The sequence below is a fragment of the Opisthorchis viverrini genome (assembly GCF_000715545.1).
Source record: "Opisthorchis viverrini unplaced genomic scaffold opera_v5_41, whole genome shotgun sequence".
NCBI lineage: Eukaryota > Metazoa > Platyhelminthes > Trematoda > Opisthorchiida > Opisthorchiidae > Opisthorchis > Opisthorchis viverrini.
The window spans coordinates 459,025-483,621 of record NW_008751697.1 but is presented as its reverse complement, the minus strand read 5'-3'; the positions used below and the strand labels follow the sequence as shown (position 1 = coordinate 483,621).

The window sequence follows — 24,597 nt, the reverse complement described above, 5'->3', positions numbered from 1 at the left end:
TGACAGGACAGTCGTAGGCTAAGCCAAGTAAATCCTGTGATATTAGCGCAATCTTTGCAGACATGTTTGAAGTATGATCGCCTCATTTTGCATGATAACTTAAAGAAAACTAGTGGGGTCCATTATGAGTACATCTTGCAGTTGGCTGTGAAGCCGACATTGCAACCTCTGCCCGAAATAGGGAATAAAGGAAGGAAGTAAAAGATACACTGTCCTGAACAGGATATTTGTGAGCCAACAAACCATGCCTGGGATTACGAGATCACTAACTGACAGTGAGCTAAATCTCATAAACATAATACTCACCCTCACCTGAAATGTGTGAAATGTGTGGGCAGCTCATTGGTCTAAACGAACCCTAGATGAACCGAAGAAGCAAAGCGTTTGCTGGTCTGCTACAATGAAATCAGGGTTTAATTCTTCTGCTGCGACGAATACATAAAATACAACTTGCACAATTTATGCAATTTCTAAGTCGAAAACTCATGGAATGACTGAATAAAGTGATGCTTAAGAACCATGGGCTCTTTAAGTGGTTTTTCAAAAGTGTCCTATACCTTATCCATCCGTCAAACAGAGGTGCAAGAGAAACCTGTAATAGACAACAGCAAACAAGTATACTGAGCGCATACTGGGTATGATAAATTCTTTGAAAATGAATGCAAGTTGAGTGACGTAATAAACACCTACCAAAACATCTGTGGTGTTTGTAGTTAAACAGTCAACTAACGGAGATGAGCGGCAAAATGAGACAACCGACTCTTGTTTGTTTGTAGGTGGTTGAAAACTTGTCCAATTCACGTTCACATTACTATCGTATAAACTATCCTCCTGCTGTCCCGTCGCAATCACCCTGGTAAGTCTACCTCAGAGCTGGGATAATCAAACTCGAGTTTGCTCTCAACAGAGCTCATCTGCAATGCATATGCTTGGTAGTGCCGGAATTTGGACTCCGGCCGTCTGACAGACAAGGTGAGTGTGCACCACTAGTCCACCCGGCTCTGTAAGGGATATGCAACGCTAATGAGCTCTAAGAACAGCAAAACTCGAGTCCAGTTATTCCGTATTTTAATGCTGATCGCGAAATACAGAAATAGGACAGTTCAAACGAGGGTGAAATGAACGTATGACCTCTGGTTTATGTTACCTTCCGTCCGAAAGTGGCACGGAACTTCAGATTTTTATCGAGTCGTCACGCAGCTAGCCATATTCTCCGGCCATTATGCAAAAAACTGTACTGGCCGGTTGTTGAGTTATCGCTCGCGTAAATTGTACGTTGGAACAACAGAAATAGATGTGATATAATTTGTTCGAAAAGCTTTATCCAATCAATATTCACTTAGTCACTTGGCCTGACGAAGCTTTTGTGTCAAAAGCGAAACGTGCCCAGCAATAATCTACCGATTGTCACCAAACATTTTCGAAAACGAATATTCAGTATACTTCTCATTGGTGCACCACGTTCTCCCAGTGAGGAGAATCACTTCCATAGGGATACTAGTTTTGATGTTACTCGGAGCCTACTGAGATGGAAGACGAACTTATTGTAAGTAAACTGCGGTATGACCTCAAGGTGAGCAAGGACCAGGGTAAAGAAATATGCATGGAATGATACGCCGTTAGTTTACACAGAGGTATTTCTGGCCGATTGGTTTTGAAAAAGCAAGAGTTATCCAATATGTCTTGCAGTTTTGTGCCCAGTGAGCAGACAGTTGATTGCAGTAAGTCAAATGAAAGACCTTCAAGAAAATACAACTTTCGGAAGATGGGCCACAAGAGTATGCCAAGCGTGGTTTTATTTCGCATCACCAAGGCAGAGTACGGGGGTTCAAAGCTGCTATAATGAACAGAGACTACAATTTTTCAAGCTAAGTTAGAGCAGCACAGGTGAAAATGCAGCTTCTTGAAATCTTTCATAAGACCGTTGGTTATATCAAAAGCCGTTGACATTTGCGGAAGAAAACACCCGCAAATCCAACGCCATTCGTCATCTTTCTAACAAAATTTTGCACGTAACAAAATGCTCGACAATAAGGATTAAAACGTGACTGACTGACTTGTGACATGGGTTTCCTGTTCCCGTGAATATTCAGCAAATTGAGGATAAGCGTTGCAAATCCTGGTGCAAGACAGTTGTAGGCAAGCAAACCGAGCTTCAGTTCTTCCATGCAGACTACCATATCATTCACCAAATATGTCCACCTTGGATAATTGTTGAGGAGGCACTGGAATACGAAGACATGAATTTTTAATTAACTGGGACACTCCTGAGTTTAATATTCCTTATTCATATACCTCCCTATCATGGCATAATAAGCTTTCATTGAGTGATCAGTAGACACAAACAAAAATTCATCAATGTGTCAAAATGTATTCAAAAGTTTTAAAGACACAAGATGCCCTCCTTTTGTTATCAGTAGATAAGAAAGTACAATTTGGTGCTTGAAGCCTTTTTGGTAATACTATATTTGCCTCATGGTGATCAGCGCAGGACTACAAACAAAGGAATAAGTTCAAGCACTTCTTTGCATCCACAAATTATTGAAACATGATGGCTAAAATACGTCAAAATCACTTTGATATTGCTTAAAGTTGTCGGTTTCGACGGGTGATTGGTTGATAATGTCTATAGATAGGGGGTAAATTTTCATGTTAGGAAAAAATAGTTTTAAGCAGAAATGACACGTGGGACCTCTATAGCACTCCAGAAGGCTATTGTTGAAATAGTTGCTAAAAGTTCTTGAATCCAACGTTCGCATTCCACTTTGAATTTCTGGTGGATTCATGAGCCATCGGAGCCAGCATGATCGTACTCTGTCATCAGAATATTCATGACTCGGTCGCTTATGGCTGTTGAGCGCAGCATTTTGGAACAATGGTCGATTGTTTATTGCACCAAACTGACCAGAAAAATGCATTTATCAAGGTGATGCTCGAAATGTAAGCCAACATCTTCATTCACGAAAGCCGCTTTCATGCTGATCACTAGATGGCGGATGAAGAGGGCGGGGGAAGGATCGAAGCTGTACTACACCTGTTTGGATTTTAAAATAACCTGAAGTTTCACAGTTCGTTTCCATCTCCAATTTAATTCCATCATGTGGAATTTGAATGAACTTGATGAATTTCGTAGCTCCTGTTTGTAGAGAGGTCTATCTTAAGAGCCTCCTGGTTGACAATTTCACGGGCCCTGATGAAGAAAACATTGAGCAGCCATAGGCTGTCGCACAGCAATAGTCAGATCAACGACATTGCCGCCGGCACGAAAACCATACTATACTTCAAACAGGTTCTGCAATCAACCGCTTCCTTGGCGCAGGTGCAGAGGGGTGACCTGTACAGTTCGGTGCGCGGACGCTTCTGTAATTGTCGCGTCAAAAACTTGACTTGTTTGCCTTTACAGCGTAGCAAAGTTAAAGTATCTTTCAGTCCTTTGGGAATACCCTCTTCCTGCCAAATGATTTGTCTTGATTAAAGGAGTGCGTTCTTTGATACTAAGTCACGATACTCAAGAATGAGTTCCCCAGTTACCTTTCTACTTCAAAGTTGCATATTGGGCCGTTCTATCTCTTCAGTAGTCAGAACAAGGTCCGGGAATCCTTTAATTAATTTTTTGAAGCAATCAGCCCACTGTAGGCCAGTTACCGGTTGTCGGCTAGTTCAGAAGTATGTTGAGGCGCCGGAGACTTATATTCACCATTTATGTAGGTGACGTCTGTTTTGGCTTGGCATTAGCATCCTGGAGAGTTTTAGTAGGCGTGAATTTTGGCCCGTAGATAGCATCCAGGAAATGGCAAATATTGTTTTCCCTTTATTAAGCAACAGAGTCTTTTATCTACTTTGATTTTACCAAAATTTCTCCTTGATGCTATCTAGTTTATAAAGTATTCCTTTTCAAGCACGTTTGAGTTTTCTCCTCGTTTCTCAGGGGATTGAGAGTTGCTACAAGCACTTTGTAACTTATGATCACTAGTTGTTTTACATGATTATTCCTGTCGTCAGGGTGTTACCGTTTATTGTGTCTTGGGTGAAATTGCCCGATTTGTTAAACCTATTTCTTCAGTACTTGTTGCTGCAGGCTGTCACGTTTCTGTCGGATCGACTGAATTACTGAAGCCTACCAGTGGAAGGATCAGCTGATATTGGCATATCAATCAGCATTTTGAACCATTCAGGTGTCTTACGTTAAACACTATTAGTCCACTGCTGTTTGGTCTACAAACAAGCTGGTGATATGTTTCGCAGTCGGCCCGTTGCAGTACTGGTGTGACGCATACCTTTTCACAGGCCTCACTAACGAACGTTAAGGTGATCGAGTAAATAATAATGATCGCTGTTTGGGTGTACCCATTCGGCGAGGTGTTGCCCTTTGAGGTAAAATATGGTTTCAACAGCGGTGACGAGCGGATGGCGCATCGTTCGAGAAGTATGCAACCTTAGAGGTATACAGTTCCTAAACTTCAGGTTTTGAAAACTCCTGGTCCCTTTAGCTCGACCGACACCTGCACTGAAGGCCCCAGCAACACCCTACATGTAGACGGCATCGCACCTTCAAACTGCTTCTTGTTAGTGTTCTCCTCGTCGAAAAAGCGGACAATGATGTGCATCCAATAAGCCGTAAACACAAATGTTTGAGATTAGGTTCACCCTTCAGCTGCTCTAATAATACGACAATGAGGTCATCGTACACACAACCCAATAATATCATCACCCCAGCCAATATAACGTTGGTAGGGCCGTCCAAGTCGGGTAGTAGTACAAGGCCACCACCGGATTCCTGATGCAAAATAGATAGAAAATCGCATTGAGAGCCTCTAGAATGACCTGTCCTCTTCTCCGTGGGAATAGCACATCATGATATCAGCTCATACCAGAAGTACCTGGAGGATAATGTTGAAGCACCTGCTCTGTGTGGGGCCCGTGTGTGCTTATGTGTATCACCTATTTCGCCCCAGAATTAAAAGGGTATGCAACCATATGATCTACATTGTGTAGAATGGGGCGTCTGATGGTAATAAATCCAAAGGCAAGTGGCTAAAAAGCAAGAATTTATTCGAAAACCCGAACCAGCCGCATTAGGCTTCCATGGGCTTGGAGCTGTTGCTAACTTAGATACCATTGAAGGCTGCCTACAAAACATCGCAACCGATACATCCAGCAACAAAGAGTAGGATCCAGACTGCTGTAACTAAGATTATCTCACTTTGTCAATATGTCCGTACTCTTCAGTGAAATTTCTGTTCATCAATGATCGGTTCTCTCCCATAGGCCAGGCAACACAGCGATCTTAATCACGGGTTTACGTTCGACGAAGCCGGATTCGATTCTCTATGTTTTTTGTGGGCCTGATGTGCGTGTCCCCCAAACTCTTGTTCACTGAACCCTCGCCCTTTCATCAATGAAAGATGAGTGTGGGTCGCATTGTGCGTCGAACGAAAAAGTTGTTTTATGAAGCTAGGAGAGATAACTACCTGCAGAGGGATACTGTGGCATCTTGAAACATCGCATGAAGGACGCGAAGAGATCGGACCTTGTTTTGGTGCGACGGTTTGCGTACCTCAGTAATCCACTGAACTTTACTGGGGACTGTTCGCGCAACATCCACAGATTCTCTTCTGCCAGGTTGGTAAGTGGATCGAGATCTGGCAAATAATCTTTTTACCTTCCAGGTTGGTAGTTGGAACAAGTGTGGCAATCGGCTTCCTATCATTTGAGGGAATCGAGTAGTGTAAAGCCAAACAGATCAGCTTTCTTAGCCAGACAATTTGGCTGAAGAACTTAATTGTCCCCCTGTCCAGGTGTTGGTGCCCTGACAGTATCTCAGGCCAAATTTTACCAAGTATTTTTACGGATGATGAATGATGCTACAACCAAGCTCCGAGCAACAGTTATGCCGGACATGCAGCTAAACAACAAAAGCTCCCATCGTCAAGCAAAACTGATTAGAGTTTGAATACTTAACTAAACACGCTTTAAAATTTATTACCGTTTCAGAAACAAGGTTGTTTTATCAATAACCACCATGAAGTTCTGACAACAGATCAATGCGTTGCTGCTACCGAGGTGTGGCTTAAGAGTGCTACCAAAATGGCCTAAATTCATGGAAGCTTGGTTTTTCTACAATGACTAACAGTTGCCCCATATGTAGTTACCTTATTTTTGAAGTTGTGTAGTTGCACTACAACTCGGAGCGTCTTCTTCCGTGCCTTTAAAGCAATCGCTTGCATAATGTTGGCACCGTCCTCCGCATCACGATGTTTCGCATTAGGAGTGGCCAGAACAATCGCGGCTCGAGCGTCCCGCATTTTCGTTCGTTGCAAATCCTGGGGGTTGTTTGGGGTTCCGACAAAATAGCGAACCCATGCATGAAAGGGACTGAGGAGGCTTTCAGCNGTAGTAATATGGAACAAAAAGATAAGCGATAAAATTATTCCTCAAACCGAACATACATCTTTCTACGAATTTCACAAAGCAGATGTCTGGAGCGAAAGAGAAAAATTCTAGGAAAAACTCTAAGGCCTTTGAGGTATTAAGTTGCGCAGCTAATTTGCACTGGCTGAGGAGAGGTGCGGTTCATTCGTTTTTCAATGTTAGTCAAAAATACTGACACCTACTTACGGTCTGAGAATGACGATATTCATCCGCTCACGACCTTTCGTCCCACCACCCGAAAGGAATCCGTTGATGAATGTCTGCAGGCTTCTGTTATCAAAGTTCCCGCAAACAAGAACATGCCTGTGAAAGATAAATTAATAGTCATTTAGACGAAACCGGGATAGTCGATTGTCTTTCAAGGAACATTTGTTTAAGACTATCTATCTTATCAGAGAAGGAAGCTAAATTTTTTCCTGCCTGCGGGAAAACATTTTAGTACCGTTGTTGCATTGAACATTTTGGTATACCGAACAAAGAAGCCGAATTCCACCTGCAACCACCAGCGTTTCCAGAGGATTTCAACGGCAGCAGAACCTACTGTTTCTTTCAGCAGTTTTCTGTGGAACAAGAATTATATGTCATACAATGCTGCAGAACAACCAGGTATCCGATGGTCTATAGCTATGGATTGAACCCTCAGTAGACCAGATCAAGTTTACCCTTGATGAAACCCTGGAAGTAAGGTCACAAGAAAAGCAAAACAGGAAAAATACATATAACTTAGTAAAAAGCAAGTTAGGTGGGGAAAGATATGAAGCGATTGTTACTGAAGAGTGTTTGCTGGAAGTAGAGTCAGACCCAAATAGTCGGGCATGATGTTCGCAAGTAATCAGAAGCCAAAACTTCACCGCTATGGGGGGACCACCAGTTAAAGGGTACCTGTTGTAACTGTTGGTCACGCCAATGACAGAAGTCTGGTATATTGGCCACTTAGTTCTCCCACTAACTTAGGTTTAAGCAAGTGTCTCTAGGCGTTTGCACGTCAACTTTTAGTTAAATGAACCCATCACCCCAGAATTTTGAGTTCCTTGTTGGTGCTTTTGCTTAACCTTCTCTCCTGTAACGGAAAGTTTTGCAGTTATTTGAATCGGATTTAGGAGATAGTCAAAACAATTTGTAAGCCGTTGATGAATACGCTATTAAATTTCGGTATCTCTCAACCTATGGCTCCATGCTTGTACGAAACAGACAAAGTGAAAACCGATATGCGTTTTACAAAGTTTCACACGCAGCTAGAGAATTTTCACTGAACCTTTCGGGGTAAAGTGCGTGGTTAACCTTCTTGTTCTTTAGATGACGCTGGCTAAAGGCGTAAAGTCAGCTGTGAATAATTGTTTACATTTTGGCTATCAGCCACCTTTGGAATGGGTGTACGGTTGTGAATCTCGTTTAGGTGATTCCTTTTGATTTTAGCATCGGCCTTAATAATGTGCTGATAGCACCCAAGTAGTAGCCGATACACAGTTTATCAAGGTTATTCAGCGTAGCGCAATGGTGGAAGCGGCTGGTTAGATACACCTCATCCGCGAAATATAGCAATGTTTCATCCTCACCGGAAAAGGGTTTAAGCTAAACGTGCCCATATGTGTTAGAATTGAAGCCTTCAGAATTTGGTGAACGCCAACGATATGGGGGCATCGCGATTCATCATCCTCCCTACATTCAGTGCGGAACTCACCTCGTCGTTCAACTGGGATAGATTAAACAAGTGTGATAGTCTGCGCACAAACCCAATTATGAGCTGTGTTTAAGTCAAAAGACGACATTCCAAGTACAAAGCTTTAAGATAGCGAAGAGAAATGAGCTGTTGCACGACACACCGGGTGTATTTCGTTGTAAACCTTCGGAATATATATTATAGAACAACGAGTGATAGAGAAACGAAAGAGAACTGCAAAGTTCGCCACTGGGATACGGAAAGCAAGCCAATCGCCAGAGGGCTGACAGCAATTTGATAGGTTTCTCCTGTCTACACAGTTCCGGTCTTCATCTTCCTATAGCAGTAATCTCAGCAAACTGTAGCACTTAAGATTTCGTGGCTCTGCACACAATATGGATCCTACCCGCCCACTGAACTCTATTCCCATTTTCGAGTAACTGACGGATTACTGATGAAGTCGGTCTTGATTATGCACTTGTGTGGAGTTTCGAATGTGTATCCGGACTAGATGGGACGGACTAATTTTGTACGCTACCCGGTCGCGGCATGTTCTGCCTCTCTAAGTGGAATTAACCTCTCAGATCTGCGAACGTAGGTGGCCAAGTCCCCACATGTAAGTGTAACTGAGATTGGAAATAGTGTGCTAATGTAGCGGATATTGGATTGCATGAGTCAGCATTTAGTCACAGTTGTAGATCACTTAATGTTTGCCAACTCAGTTGTTTTGTTTAACAGTCGTGGTTAAATGCTGCAAATGGTTTTGCCTGTTAATGGAGAATTTCTGGATTGGGTCAGTAGCTTTGATATCGGTCTGATTACAAAACCCCAGACAGTCCTCATCAGATGAAATCACACCTAGGGAGGACAGTTTTCCTAAGTAGATGTGGCACATTATCCGGACCCTGGTTTGTCTGTTAGGCAAACTAAGCATCAGGGGTTCCGCAGCCGGTAACTGTCAGGCCTTAGCGTGAAATCTTTGAATTTCTGGCTGTCTTGATCAACCCTTTTGATCAATTAAGTTTTTGTGCACCAAAATATTGGACTTAGTCTTTTGACCTTCTTTATTTATTGCCCTTGTTGGCATCCCTAACCGGACTTTAGTCGCAGTCTGACATGCAATCCTATATCATAACACCCAGAAGTGTCCACCACTTTTGTATACAACTCAAGCTCATCTTTGGTTTTGGGTATACTTTACGAATCCATACATTTTATCAAGCTTGGAGGCTCTTTCGGTCAACTGTTCCAGCAGGTCAACCTTATGTGTTTTTTCTACGCGAGTAACTCACTTGTTACGAGGATTCGTTCACGTGTGAACCAGAAGTTATTTGACCTCATCTCGGCGCACAATGTCACCACTGTTCCACACAGAGAGGAGACATTCGACACAATCCACGCTTATCGGACACTTAATTCTAAACTGCCATATGGTCCATCTGAAGCATGGCATGCTCAACTAACTTGAGGCTTGGATGTATAGATACGCTACTATTGTCTTGAAGAAATTCTGTTGTGTCTGTCTTTGCCTCTATTTAGTGTATTCTTAGAGATGCCAAAAAGCGGAGTTCTTGATAAGGAACAAATAGTGCTGTCCAGAACAAATCAACAGAAAGGCCTGTTGAGCCAAACAGTCACAGATTCACCGGAGTCTCTCAGTGTTAGCAAGTTAGAAACGGTTAAATCTACTTGCTGAGCAATCCAGGTGATTCTCCAAGGACCTTGATACCAGGTGGCAATAAACTTCGGTCACGTGCAGCCCGTAAGCTAACTTTCACATGATACACAAAACTTGAATATTGAGTGATTGATCAGCCAGCGTGATCAGGTCTACGCCTCAGATTTTTCCACCGTGCTTCTCTGTCCCGTAGCTCAAGACGTGACGTTGGCAGGGCAGCAGCAGGACATCGGTGACTGTAGTTACGGAGCACATATTCGTCCATATAACAAGTGATCTATTAGCTGGTCCTGCTATTCAGTCCCTGAAGAATGGGGCGTCCTGTCGGTAGGATGAAAGCCATTACCAAAATGATGGTACATTAACTCGAAAGCGATGGAGAATTCTCGGTATATTTCTTCAGTTTCCATTAAATTCAACTGCCTTTGAATGGACTCAGAAAGCTGTAATTATAATCACGATTATGCTACATGAAAATGCTGGTAAAACCAGCAAGTGAGGTGGGGTAGGAAGTCACAATCAGTTTCGCTACTCTCCCTATATTCAATTTAGTGTCTACCTCAACAGTCCGATATTTATTTGGCTCTTGATGAGGAACTGCCGCATGCGTTTTTCACATGCGTTTGCTCTCGTTGTTTGGGAAAGTTGTCCAAAGAAGCTGAACTCACACAAGTAACGATTGTCGCTGTGCGCCGCGACTAACTTTATATAAATATCATGGGATAATTAGCAAATACACATATATTTGTGTGCCCTACCAGCCGTACTTTTAAATTTTTCTGTCAAATTCCTCTCATTTATATGAGTATGGTGTCCATAAATGTTTCATGAATTTACTTCCTCGTATATCTTCACAGAATATTGCACACTGTTCCTAGTTCCTGACTGTGGTCAGATGTTGATTTTTCTCCAGATATTTTACTCACACTTGGAAGTACAGAATTGAACTTTTGTTCATTTTAGATCAGAGTCTAAACACTTGTGTGGAAAATCTGAATACACGCGAACATCGTGAGTCTCACTGCAACGAGGACCAATGATAACGAACGTGTGCTTTCATACATCGTTGGCATCCGGTTTCCCACTAAACGGAAACTAAACGGAATAAGCTTTTTGATGTTCACCTATATGGAACCGTTGTGAAATAAACAAATCAAGTGGTGGAAGTCATTCTTATGCACTCCAAACGACTGTAAAAGTCTGCGTTTTTCATTGACTTCAAATTACTTCACTTTTTGTCGTGTTCTCAGCAGGCACTATAATCATGAAGAGCATCAAATGACTGGCGCCAGAGATACTCACTTATTACCTTACTGATCTCAGTGATGCCTGTTTCTAAATGTGGGGAATGTTTGTGAAATTGAATACCATGAGAAACAGAGCAGAGAAAAAGTAGACTGTTTTGTATTTTCCTTTTGAAATGTAAATATTACACCCCATGTGTGCAATGTCTTTTTGTGTTACTTTAAGCAGTTGATAGTGCCACTTATATCTGAGGGACAAATCCCATGGAGAATCGGAAGATTTTCAATTCTTGCGAGGGGTTTGCTTTCCGGAGGGACCACTGTATCTACATCAAAACTGGACTATGTTACACGTAATAAACAAGGTAAGGGAAAAAGGAATAAGTTTAGTCTCTGGTGTCACAGCTGCTCATCTTGAATATTGTGGACAATCTCCTTTAGGCTAAGGGGAAAATAAAGCACATGTTTACCAGTTAGGATCAAGTAACCAAAATTTATGGGGCTGCATGGCTTCACTGCAAATTGTGCGCTTTTTACAAGGACGTCGGCGAAGCTGAAAATCACATTGGTTTGCATGGAGGTACCATTCGAGGATCTCAGATCTTTACAATTTTAGGAGTCGTGAAACTAACTGAACACCATACATCCAGGTACCGGCTGCCATTGGAATTACGTAGGCATTACCTCCCCTTGCTATTGGTGTGCCTGTGTTTGTGGTTGCAGACATGATGATAGCAACACATGTCTTTAGAAGGATGGTATATCACGTGCATGCATCGACGTAGTGTGGATTCAAACAGCCTAACATTAATCGCTCCAACTGTCGTCATAGCAGGACGCTATATTACTCGAATTTATCTACAATGAGGTTTGTAACATCCCGTACGTTATTTCATGGTTTGTAGTTTGCTCAGCGTCAGCTGAATGCTTCACTGAGGGACTTTGTCCATGCCTGTTCCATATTAGCGTGGGTTGCATTCCAGCATACACTGACCGATCTACCTGGTCTTACATCACGAAGGAAACGGACTAATCGGTGTCTTTTGCATGTGGACAACGGCATCAGTTACCACGCCTATTACATCTACAATCATTCATATTGTTGCAAAGACCGGCAACGTATGTGTGTTATCCCATGAGTAATCTGAACCCAGACGTCTAGTGATCAATGATTAATCCATTCAACTTGCATTTGGTTAGCCGATTGGTATTCAGTTTACCTCTCAGTCATCAAAATTTTAAGGATTTGAGAAGCCCTCCAAAAATTATTCGTTTCCTAATATCAAATCGGAATTCTCATCAAAAGGTTCACTGATCACCGAATGACTGGCGAACTGCAGGTTTTGTCATATGTGTGAGGAGACATTTTTGCATATTACAGTTATCCTAGCGTTTCTGTCAATCAACTTTGAACCCATACACACTTGAAAGCGCACTCATAAATTAAATTTGTAGCTCATTAGCTTTATAGTCACGCAACAGAATGTGTTTTTCGGAATCAGATTGCATTCTTTTAGAAGGCTGTAGTTGAAGCTTAGTGACAAGGCAAACGAAGGTAAGTGGCTCAATCTTTGTTCCTGTTGTTAAAAATATCATCAAACAAGTTCCATGATAAACAGTAACATAGGTGTTTTTATTTGCCCTCAAAGTTGGCCGCCATCCATAATTTGCGATCAAATTTAACCCATCATTCGCGGTACTTTGGCGACTGCTCCATAGTTTTGGAAAACCGTTTTTATTGAGAAGTGATAAGACGAAGCAACAAACACATCCTCAATATCACGCATTCTCGTAATCACATCGACGGTAACCGTGCAAAAATTTGACACAGCTTATCGTGACCACATATGGACGAAACTCACCTCTCTCCATGTATTGATTCATATTTTGCAGTTAAATCACTGGTGTTCGTGTTGAAATTACGAAAGAGCTCCGGGATAAAACTGGCCGATACACCCTGTAAAATAAAACCAAATTTGACAGTCATAAGCACGAAATATTTCATTTGCGAAATTCATATACGGCAAAACCTTAGTGGTTCACGTTAAGATTGCTCGTGTATGTCAATCAAGGGCGGAAGAAAATCCTCTCTGAATTTGAGTTTTTTATTAAGTAGAGAAGAAACAACTAAGATATAGAAATTTACCGTTCCCCACGAGTTCCCTTTACAAGCCTATTTCTCCGTACAATTGGAAGTCTTCCATGAGTCCCCAGTAGTGAGGAACCAAAAGATATTGCTGTTTTAAAAAAACGATATTTCTCCTGAAGTCTTTGGGATCATCGCATCTTCACTCACACTAGAAATTGACTGCATTTCGTGCCCAATAATCACGACTTTGCTTCAGATCTGAAAAACCTGAAATATCCTCCAACCGCCATCTCCACCACAAAGCAGACCCAAATCTCTTGGATGAATACAGCCCATCAAATCGCCGGAAATTTTTCATCGACCCACTTGCGATTTCGCGCATCATGTAAGCGCAGTCCTCCAGTTTTCACCAAACGTCCATAGGCTCTCAAAAGTTTTCAGCACCCCTAGTCTTGTTTTTTCATGCTTTCGTATGTACAATCGATGCAGTGGAAGACTTAGGAATTCATAATCTGTTTTCCACAATTTGTCCAATTCCAGTTCCCACTTCCTATATATAACGCTACAACTACAACTACCGTTAATGTTTCTATTATTTGTGAGAGATAAAGACCGGAAAATATTGAAAGATGATGCTTCATTTCGTTATGCGTGTATGCGGGGAACGGAATAGATGCCCAGACCAAAGTAACTATCAGTGAGGAAAAGGGCATGCGAAAAAACCTGAAAACAGGTTGTCAGGAAAAAATGCTTATTCCCCCGTACTAATTCTACATTCATCTAGACTGAATTCGCGTACTTGAATGGATAGCCAAAAATAATGGATAACGACAACCTCAGCAAGGTTCACTTTTGCGTGACGCATGACCGTCTGTCGTTCTTTCGACGAACACCAGGCAAATGGCATTGTAGGATTTTCACACTTTGGCGAAGTTTGGTCAAGGGGAAAATATTACCACATCTAAATGGTAGACACAGTTAAACTCACCTTCTTAGGACAAGTAAAACTAATAAGCACACTTTTCATGATGAAACCTACTCACCAGAATGTTAAAAACTGATCGAGTAATTTCCCCTATGAAAATATACTACACTGTCTAGAACATCACACCAACTTAAACATAAGGCACCTTTTGTACGACACATTCATTTGAACCATAGCATAAACGAGAGATTCAGTTGAGTCTCCGATGTTGAAACCAAATTGAGTTGCCAATAATTCTATTTGTAAAAATCACACTTTTTTTTCTTAATGAGGAAATCCCAAACTGGTAACCATTCGCTTCTTGTAAAAACTGCACGTTTGACGTACATTGTAGGTGAAACACAGGGTGCGCAAAGACAAGATGATGATAATTCTATTAGTAGCTTCCAGAAAAATCGCAAGAATATCAGACTGTTTATTGATTAGCTCGTAAGTAAAAGTAGATTCAACGTAAGAAAGGCCGGCACACTTTTTCTTGACATAATACACTACTTTCGAGTTTGCTGAACACTTGTTGACAAAACACTGCAGATTGGGCCTTTTTTAGGGCTCGCTGGGTTGTAGTCGACATTACGTTCTACATGAAGAACAGTACAAACGAGGGATTCGAATAGTTCTCCAACTGACATCGAAGTAAATTAATAGCGATAGTGCTTTGCTACTTCCGTGAATTTACTTGCTAAAGATGGACATGAGATTGATGGAAACGCGTGAATCACATCTATTTGTTGAGCCCCAGGAAGTGTAAAACCGGTCGCGGGATGCTAATGCAGAAAACCTACAATTGGTGTTATTTCAAGAAAATATATATCGATATCTAATACACCATACCAGCAAAATATATGGTGACTTCAGTGCAGCACATCCAATAAAAATAGCATAGCCCTTCGATTCAGCTCAAATTTAGGTAACTATCCAGTAGACACCAACTTTATTTGTGAATAAGCTGGTTCAGACATGGATATGTTCCGATAAATCCAGGGGTCCGAGAGTGACTTTTAGTCCAGAAAAAGGGAAGCTGGGCTATGGTGATTATACTCTGTCTATTTTTTTCTGCAAACTGTAAATTTTCATCTTGAAATTTTAGATTTATCAGATTATTAGCTGAAAGACACGTTCTTTTACTTCCAGCCATCGCGCTTAATGGATAGCACTCCTTCTGTTTAAAATATTAAGATAGTTTTATGACGCTCATATTGTTCAAGACTGGCATGATTACTTGTAATTGTTGATCGTTTTAATTCCAGAATTCGAGTACCTGAAGAAATCACGGTCCTTGAACGAACCTTAGAAGGCAAATTTCCAGTGTAAACTCTGTTTAAGTGTGCCACTGTGAGTTTGTTAAATAACAGTTCAAGTAAGATAAAGGCATGTCCAGTTTTTCACTTTGATAGATATTGTGGACTTACCATCGCTACTGGAATAAATATGCAAATGAAGAGCCTCCCAAGCGTTGTATTTGCAGCATAGTCTCCATAACCCACAGTTGACAGGGTAACCAGCAAGAAGTAGCAGGCCTCGAAATAACTCCAACTACCTTCATGTGGTTTATCCTCCCAAAAGTCACCTAAATGATCAATCTGAAAAACGGAAATAAAAGTTTTGCGTTGTATTAAGACACAAGAAGTGTACACATATTTTGGCACTGGTCGGTTCTGTTAGCTTGTCTGAGGGTTGATTGTCAACGCACTTACCCTCTCCGGAAAGTACACAGAATCAAGGACAGAGTGATGCTTGACTTGATACTCTTGGTCATCCATCATGTCTTATGTTTATGTAATAGTCTCATAAGCCACGACTTCAAGAGATTCGTTACTTTAAGTGAGATACTACAATTTAATCAGGTTACACAATGAAAACTGTGACAAGTCTCTTGTTAGCTTAGGGTGATGGTAAAATTGTTCTGAATGGGGTGTTTTACCCTTGGATGACTGCGAAGGATAATGGTTGATAGCGGGGGTCATGTACTGACGTTAACACAACATTCTTACCTACTAAAGAATACAGGTTGGAATTATGGTAGCAGTTGGCATTCTAAGAACCGATATCAATATCGACCCGCTATCAGCAATCTTGTCTATGTTCTAACGCAAACACCGAGCTGAGCATTCCATTGATCTCGTCAGCAGTGCGCATGTCCGGTTGTAAAAGAATCTTACCTTCAGCCACCCAACTTGTTACTGCAAAGATTTCTACATAACGAGCAATTGTCGGATGATATAACATGTCCCTAAGAAGAGACACTACGGAAGCAATGACAAGCTATTTTTTTAAGATTGAAACCTTTGTTCTCTGGTTTCCGTAAGGAATTTGTTGTATATTTGTTGGTAATTCAGATCACGACGCGGAAACATTTCTCAAGAAACTACTCAAGTTTCTGCATTACTGACAAGATTCTTAGTTTGCATATGAAGCTCTTTCGTGTCCGTATGCATGCAAATAAATGTATCGTTTTTGTAGGAGCTCAGTTACATTTTTATGAATGCTCAAATCGTCAGCATCGAGTATTCTCATTAACTCAGACACTTCATAGCATGCAAATGCATTTCATTAGGCGTCGTAGTAAAATTCTTGATTTCATACTATCTCTGATCATCAGGATTGTGTAATACAAACTTTAGGGAATCCAGATATGTAATTCTTGTGATTAGTTTCACATAAGAAAGGTGAACACATAGGTGAACCCAACCCATAAAGACACGCCAGCGGCAATCGCTGTAACGCCCACCGAAACTCGAGTACATTTGATCACCATGTATAAAAGAGGCAAGAACTAGCACACCGTGTATCAGTTAGTTGAGCGTCCAAAAATAAAAACTCATCTGAAACGAAATATGGATTTAAAAGCGCTAAAATATGAAGACAACTAAGTGGCATGCAGCAGACAAAACAAACGCTCCCAAATGATCTTTATTTTTTCTTTCAACTGTTGTTACACTGCCCTAGTCTTAACCATTTTTACATTTTTGCTCAGAATATGAAGTGCATATTTAGTGAGAGACGGCGTAGTGTTGGTCTCACGAAACCCTTTCAGGTGTTCTTTTTGTACAAGCAAGTTATCCCTAAATTTTTTGTCATTCGCAATGATTGAAAAGCTCCATCCAAAAAAATCCGACGCTTCCCCTTTGAGAGAATTAAGCGCACTTCACCAGTAGACTTTAAACTCATACCCTTTGTGTTCTTGTTAGGTTTTTTCTACAGTCAGCCTTGAATTCGTGATTACTTTTGTTCTAGGGTAATCAGATGAACGAAACTATGACATGAGTATGCTGTCCAGTCAGACGGCACATGGCCATAATGAACCAGTGTAACAACAATCAGACAAATGTATGGAGCCATTTATCACTTATGAGTGATTCATCTCAATGGAATCAACACTCAAATAGTAGTTTACTTCCTACGGGGTGGCATTCTATTGGCGCTTGAGTAGCGGTGCCCAAGTTTTCATCATTTTCTACTGAAAATCGAAATAAATAATCCACCGTCGTTTTTTGACAAAAATTTGGAATTATTTTTGTTCTACATCTAAATTATATAGACTAGGACAAAAATACTTTTCCAGTACCATATGAAAAATGAGAAAACTAGCTTTTACCACTCAAAGGTGAGATCAAGACAAGGAAGGCCTTGTTTACTCGAAGGGTTAATGATAAGAACTAATGATTACAAAAATAATTGGTACATATCAAACCGTAGTTTAGGGTGCTTCCAGAAGGACGATTCAAGAATGGGAGTGCTTTGTAACAGTACGTGTGTTTATCCCAAAAATTCTGAAGTGCCTTTTTATGTTTTTTGCATGGTTTCTGCTGCTGAGTGGGATAAGGAGTAGAAGGAAAAACTCCAAACGTAGCTTTTATCGCGAATTTCAAACTTGATGACCGTTATTTCACCAATAAAGGAAAAGTAGTGCTTCATCAACTTTGAGTAATCTTTGAAAAGTTAAACATTTAAAAATTCTTGTTTTGTACACCAGCCATCACCCGATATGAATATATAACTGGGTCTGCACAACGCGTACTCATTACTCAGGACGCCCTTGAGCTGAGGCTAAAGTATGAGTTTAGATAGGTGGCGGAATGAATGCATTTATCAACAAGCACTCAGATAATTAACGCCTTCAATAAACTGAGGGTAACCAAGCGAAGAGTGAAAATGCCTCCTGAGCAGGGCAGGCATCACACGCAGACCACTTTTTGATGGCACGAGGACTGCTATTCGTTTAGGAGTGCCATTTATAGGAAGAAATCTATGAACCAGTAGCCGAAATATCGGTGTTTTATTTTACGTGGTCCTTCGCCCGCAAGCTCCCAATTGTTCAATTCTAAAAAAATCTAATGAACGAAAATTCTCTTCTACGAAAATAAAGGCTATTCTTAGCTGTCCTCTCATCCATATAGAACCTTTACATAAATCAAACCGTTTTGTCAATACTACTATTAGAAAGCTTCATAACGGTGTTTACGACGAAGTGTTATGATTACCAAAATATCTAACAGCAAATAGAAATTCTGCAAACTGAATCACTGACTAGTTTGAATAAGAGTAAGGAAGTTATTGGAAAATAAAAACTGTCAACCACCAACGAAGCGGTGAAAGCGGCAACTTGCCCTGCCTAATCCAGTACCCTACAGGATATTGATGGTGATCACAACCGGGCTTCTTGCGTATCCCCAATCAAATCAGGTTACGCCTAACTTGTTCGTTCCTCCAGTTCAACGAACTTCACCCGTTTTTCGAAGTCATACTCTGTCGATTCCAGCTGACCATACTGCCTACGGGTGTGCCAACCTCAATGAGCAGTTTAAGCATTCGCGATTGAACTGCTGGAAATCACATTCATATACATGTTCCTCACAGCCATTATTTACTCCGTACCACGCATACTCCATCATTCTAATCTAATTCAGCTTGATGGAGTGTGGCATTGACCGCGTAAGCTTAGCCTTAAATCTCAGATTTTTTTGCAAAACGACCTAGTAGAACGGGACACAAACAAAGTAAGTCGGTTCATTTTCACGGATAGGTTCGCCGTTTACAAATAGACCTGCCAGACAAGCCAGCAAAAATTGTATTCTGATTACGCTATGCTGCGGAAAAAGTGAAATTTGTTCCGTGCCTCAGCATCTAAGTTATGCAGAGCCGAATGGGGATAACGGATAAGAGCACTATGTCTATTCGAAATTCGTCCTAAAACTAGTGTCCCACGCAATATGTATGTGAAGAGTACATTGAAAAACGGTAGGTTGGACCCTCGTATGTATAGCAGATAAACGAAGCGAGACTAACTGAAATACCCTTCGGAGAGGACTATGACAAAAGAATGGACAGGACTCGTAAGTAGAATGAAATGCTGGGTACTTGTTACATTGAGTCGGTGAACGGATGGAACACGAGTTAGGTGCAAAGTAAAGGCATCATTTTGCTTGAATCTTATGCACTTGTTTGCTTACAAAAATGGCTGCGGTGCTGGTAGAGAGGAACGGTTATTCCATGGATACAAGGTTTCGGGATAATATCTATAATTTCTTGGCGTAGTATTAATTTTAAGCGGGGCAAATTTACATACCTTGGCGGTCGTTTCGTTTCTCTCGCGAAATACAGATGCGCACTATCTATTGAAAGGATCAACCTACAAGTCAAAATCATTCGGCATGGAATTCCCATCTTTTCACTAGTTTGCTTAATTTGTCTCCGTGATCTGTTTCCTAGACTATTCAGTTCTCATGGAACACAAGTTAGCAACGATGAGAACTTTCACTTTCCATTGGCCATCTTCGGTGGTTAAACACGAAATATTCAATACACAAAGGTCAGCAGCATAGAAATACTCCTACTCATCGTGTATTTAAACACACCAACTGAATTCGGGTATCGGGTCTTGTCCAATTCGGGTTATCCTGTTCGTCATAGCTGTTTTTTGACAAAAAACCCAGTAATTCAGGTGTGTTTGATGACGCTATTCATAAGATGCTATCAGAAGGTCCTAATCGGCAAGTCTGATGCGATGCTTGGTGTGAATGCTTGGTAATAATAAGAATCTTGATGATCAAAATGGTGATTTCGTCCTTTCAGTGAAGCCAATCTACGCTTAACCCAAAAAGCATTGTAAAACTGTTTTGTCCTTATCAAGAATCGCCAACATTGTGTTTCTCAATAGAAAAAAATACAAGTAGCTCAGAAGAAGAGTGAAATCCATTTGATGAGTGATACCTCCATCTGAGAAGTCATTGCGTCACCAGGCGTGATGTGAATCCCGTGATTAGAGGAGGAGCTGAGCTATGTCCTATCTGAGTGCGAGTAAATCACACCACGATCGGCTGTTCATGATCGAACAATTAAGTGTTCAGACTGCTGGCTGGGAGGTTGCGGGTTCGAGACTCTGAATTTTTTTGAGGTGTGCACCACTGATGTTTTTCAAGAGGGATAAGATCGTCGTGCAGTGCACTTCGGGTTTTCAACACGGTGGCTCCACATACAGAACAAAATCTCCAATAGTATAGATCCGTGTTGAATGAAGCGAACCAAATTCTCAAGTAAAAAATGACTTTTCTACGCTAACGTTGTTCCTGGGTTTAGCTCAGGAGTTGAAAATGGCCAGAAATTTAGCAGATATGGGGTAGCTGAGTATTCGAACAACGGATAATAGCTTCAGTGGCAATTGGCTATTTTAGTTTAAAAATATAGTTTTGCCTAAAATCATGGACGGCCTCGTAACCATTGTACCACTTGCGTTGTATATTTCAGATGCATCTTCCTTCTTGCGCGCTGCCATAATCGCCCCATTCTAAGCAAAATAGTTCCGACCTCAGCAATATTGAGAACATCAATTTTTAATCCGGCACATTTTCCTAGGACTTTCGAGGTAACTCAGTGAATGCAGGCCAAACAAACAAATGTAAGCCAACTAAGAGATCTTGATTCTCCTATTGTTTGGTTGGCACTGCCTAGAAGATACTTGCTGAGTATGCGCGGGTGGTCATGCGATGGTGATTGGTTGCACACACAGACCCCTCTGAGTGTGTGGGGCATCGCAATACTTCTCTCCATTTCATGATGTTTGCTCTAGGCTTCCTCGTGAGCATTTCCACCCTAGAAAGTTTACAGTTGAACTTTTCAGAATTGAATCATCTCAAAACCTCTGATTATCGTTTAATAGTGTATTTGTATTAGCCCGCTGATTGGTATCATGTCTGTGGTATACTGGTAATTCACCGGGGCTTTGACAATAAACAACACGTGTTCTGTTCAAAGTTGTCAGCTAGTTCATACAAAACTGTGTGCTATGTCAACGAGGATTCTCAGTGAATCTTACTGTCAATCACCCGGACACTGATGAATTGCGCGTTCTGCAGACGGGAATAAACAATGCAGTCCTCGAGCGAAGAAATCACTGTACTTTATTTGTTCAAGGACGTCCTGAAACATGACACAGTGCAATTAAAATTAAAGCGCACCAGGCGAAATCCTCACAATTTTCGTTTCAAAAGATTTTTCTTGGAAATCCATCTCTTTCTGGGCCACTCTACAGTTATGTCCACAATTTCCGGAATCTTGGGAGGGAGGATCTCAAACAGCACCCAAAGTCGAGGGTACAGAAAGTCCTGAGATGATGATGGAAATAACAGTCGCGTTGCTGATATGATACGATACTTGAATTCTCCAGTAAGGATATGCAACTTGAATACCAACTATTGGCGGAAGAACGATTATGATCAAGAGAATATCGCATCAGAATGCCTTTTGGCATTCCAGGTAGCACAGTATTGTCACTTCCACTGTAAATCCTAATTAAGTGTATTACTGCGCATTTTGGTCCTGAAATAATCTCATTAATGAAAGCATAAGACAGTCGCCATTTAGAAAGTTATCTGTTATGTGGATCAACAGAACCCGATGGACGCAAAAAACCGGTGTGTTGTTCAAATCACAAGTGACTACGGTGATCGATTTCACAGTTCGTGTCTCATACTTGGTAAAAACGAACTGGAACATTGACAGCTATCTAAAATGTCATTGGTATTGATGTACACTGTTTGTTATAGGGGAAAAACCCATCCAACTACAAACCTGAGATTACAGCGGTCGATTCACTCGGTAAGGTGCTCCAAGTGGAATTCATCTATGACCAGTGTCCGAAACCTGCGTCATTATTCCGTCCAACCATTTCAGTGATGATCCGGGTTTGCGTGCCAGAATATTCTTCTTTGAATTCGCCGACGATTTCAGAAGATGCACATTACCGTTGCTCAGAAATGTGGCACACACTGCTAAGTCTTATGGCTGTCTACCTACACACCAATTTACTACTTCTTCGATTGTTTAGGAGTTTCCCACCAAGACTTGGATGTCGGATAACTTTTCATGAAAACAGTTGCCTGTTCATTCGAATATCCAGCGAAATGATGTAACATCAAGTAATCCGGCACTAAGCTGTGGGTCCTTCGTATTCATTTATTTATATCATTGCAATAATCCCTTCCGTAAATCTGTTTCGTTTGGGCTTGTGATTTTCAAGACGTATGTTGTAAGGGTAAATGTTAGCAAAATTTTTGTTCCCTTTTGTTTGTTTAGTAACAGAAAAGCGTCTACTCTTTGTCATTTTTTAGATGTAAACAATGGCCCGGTACTAATGTTGCAGCCATTTTTATTCAACTACGAAGCCACGGGTTTGGAATGATTTGACGAAGGCATGCTTACATCTGAATCCCAAGTTCAGTCAGAATAGACACATTTCTATAGGCCAACAAAAAATGGGAATTCTCGCTGTTTCATTATTTATTTATTGCGGAAATAATATCTTAACTGGTTTTCAAGATTCTCAAGAGGTATCTTTCTCATCCGAATGATTTGAACAGTTTTTATTCAACTGCACGTTTCACATTCTACTTCCAGATGTAATTGATATTCGCCTTGCGTAAACTCACTTTTTGTGCATTTGAATACCAACATTATGCAAAGTTTGTTCAGTTGTTATGGTTTTTTCCTAGCCATGATCAAAATAGACAGAAGTGATGTAGTGCTGCTGTTCAGGTAATAAGCCTAGCGCCACCAAAGAGTCTAATAGGATAGCTGTAAAGCAAAAAATGTTATTTCTAAAAATCATGGTTGGACAGACATTAAATGCAGTAATAAAATGCTACTATGACCTCCGATTCAAAAAATACAGTGGTCTTTGCTGTGAGAAGAATAGTCAAGACGGGCAGAAATTTTCGGTACCTATTAGGAGATTTAATAATTTCCCTACCATTCTGGTGGCGAAATTTGCGCCCACAATATGGACCGGTCGTTTTCTATTGAAGTCTTACTGAGACACACTGTAGGAAGAATTTAAATTACGTACCGATAGGCAAAATGTCTGCAAGTAAATGGAGGACCATTCAAAAAGCTGTCAGTTGTATGTTTCCATAACTTTGTGCCTGGTAACAGAAGGATTGCAAACCAAAGCGCCACAGCCCGCGAGAAAACCTGTTTGGTTTTCCTATTGAGTGCTTACACTTTATTTGTAGAACATTCCCTGTGAGCAAAGAGTGAGCATTAAAGTTATTGTATCCGTCAATGCATCCCATGGCTCTTCTGAACAACAGCACATTGCCAGCGCTATGTAGGCTGGGTAGTGCCTCCAAAAATCTATTCGTTAGTATGGACACTTCGGTATCCGATATTATTATAGTTATTTATTGTTGGTGTGAGAATATTGGTAAATTTTTAATGATGATCTCATCCTATACGTAGAACCGCCATATGCTGGAGAGCTGAGAATCGCTGGACAGCTGTTTCATCCTTATTTCCAATAATCAGCTGTGTATATCTCAAGAAACTTCAAGGAGTTTCGAATCTGCGACTGCCCGGCTGCTAGTTTGAAATCTTACGTGTTCGATCACAACAGCGTCTTCATTTATACACGGAGTTGCAGTTCGATTGAGGGAGCAAAATTGTATTATCTGTGGAGGATATGCAGTGGGCAAGCAGTTTTACACAAATGACGCACAACTCGGTTTATCGTTCAGTTACGTTCACTCAAACCAAATAACTGCTTCTCTGTCATTAGGGACAAGTTTGTGGGAAAGTGCCACCGAAAGAGTTGTTTTATTCCCTGTGCCCCCAATGGTCATCCCTTGGAAGTACAAAAAGCTTTTTGAAGTAGTGAAAGTTCGTCTGCGTTGCCAAAAATAAAATTTTAAACCAGAAATTGCATTTTGAGTAAATTTTTAACATCACAATAATTAAAGCAGCTTGGTTTACTTGAAACTCCATTTCATTTTTTGACTTGCTGAGTAAATGCTTAGTTCAATTTGCTTCAGAAAAGGAGCCGCATGCATTAAATCTAGACTCAGATAATGCACCTGAGGAATACTTTATAAAACAAACGATAGACGTGTGAGAATAATGCAGTAGCTCTTGTCTTCTCAGAAGGACCTGGATTCGCAAGCCTATGAGGATCACATCACGACAAGCGACGAAAACGCATAGAAGTTTGCATAGTTAGATTTGTTTTTTAACCGGTCAATT

At 40.9% G+C, this 24,597-nt stretch overlaps 1 protein-coding gene across 1 annotated transcript in view; it reads right to left on the bottom strand.

Annotated features, from left to right (window-relative positions):
- Positions 1-24,597, bottom strand: part of T265_03018 (hypothetical protein) — a gene marked incomplete at both ends in the record, with an annotated part of 55,810 nt that overhangs the window by 5,755 nt on the left and 25,458 nt on the right. Inside the window, 6 exons of the mRNA XM_009167407.1 lie at positions 2,058-2,225; positions 5,486-5,662; positions 6,153-6,384; positions 6,619-6,735; positions 12,877-12,971; positions 15,498-15,668. Coding sequence (XP_009165671.1) covers positions 2,058-2,225; positions 5,486-5,662; positions 6,153-6,384; positions 6,619-6,735; positions 12,877-12,971; positions 15,498-15,668 — 960 coding nt within the window. The remainder of the gene's footprint in view (positions 1-2,057; positions 2,226-5,485; positions 5,663-6,152; positions 6,385-6,618; positions 6,736-12,876; positions 12,972-15,497; positions 15,669-24,597) is intronic.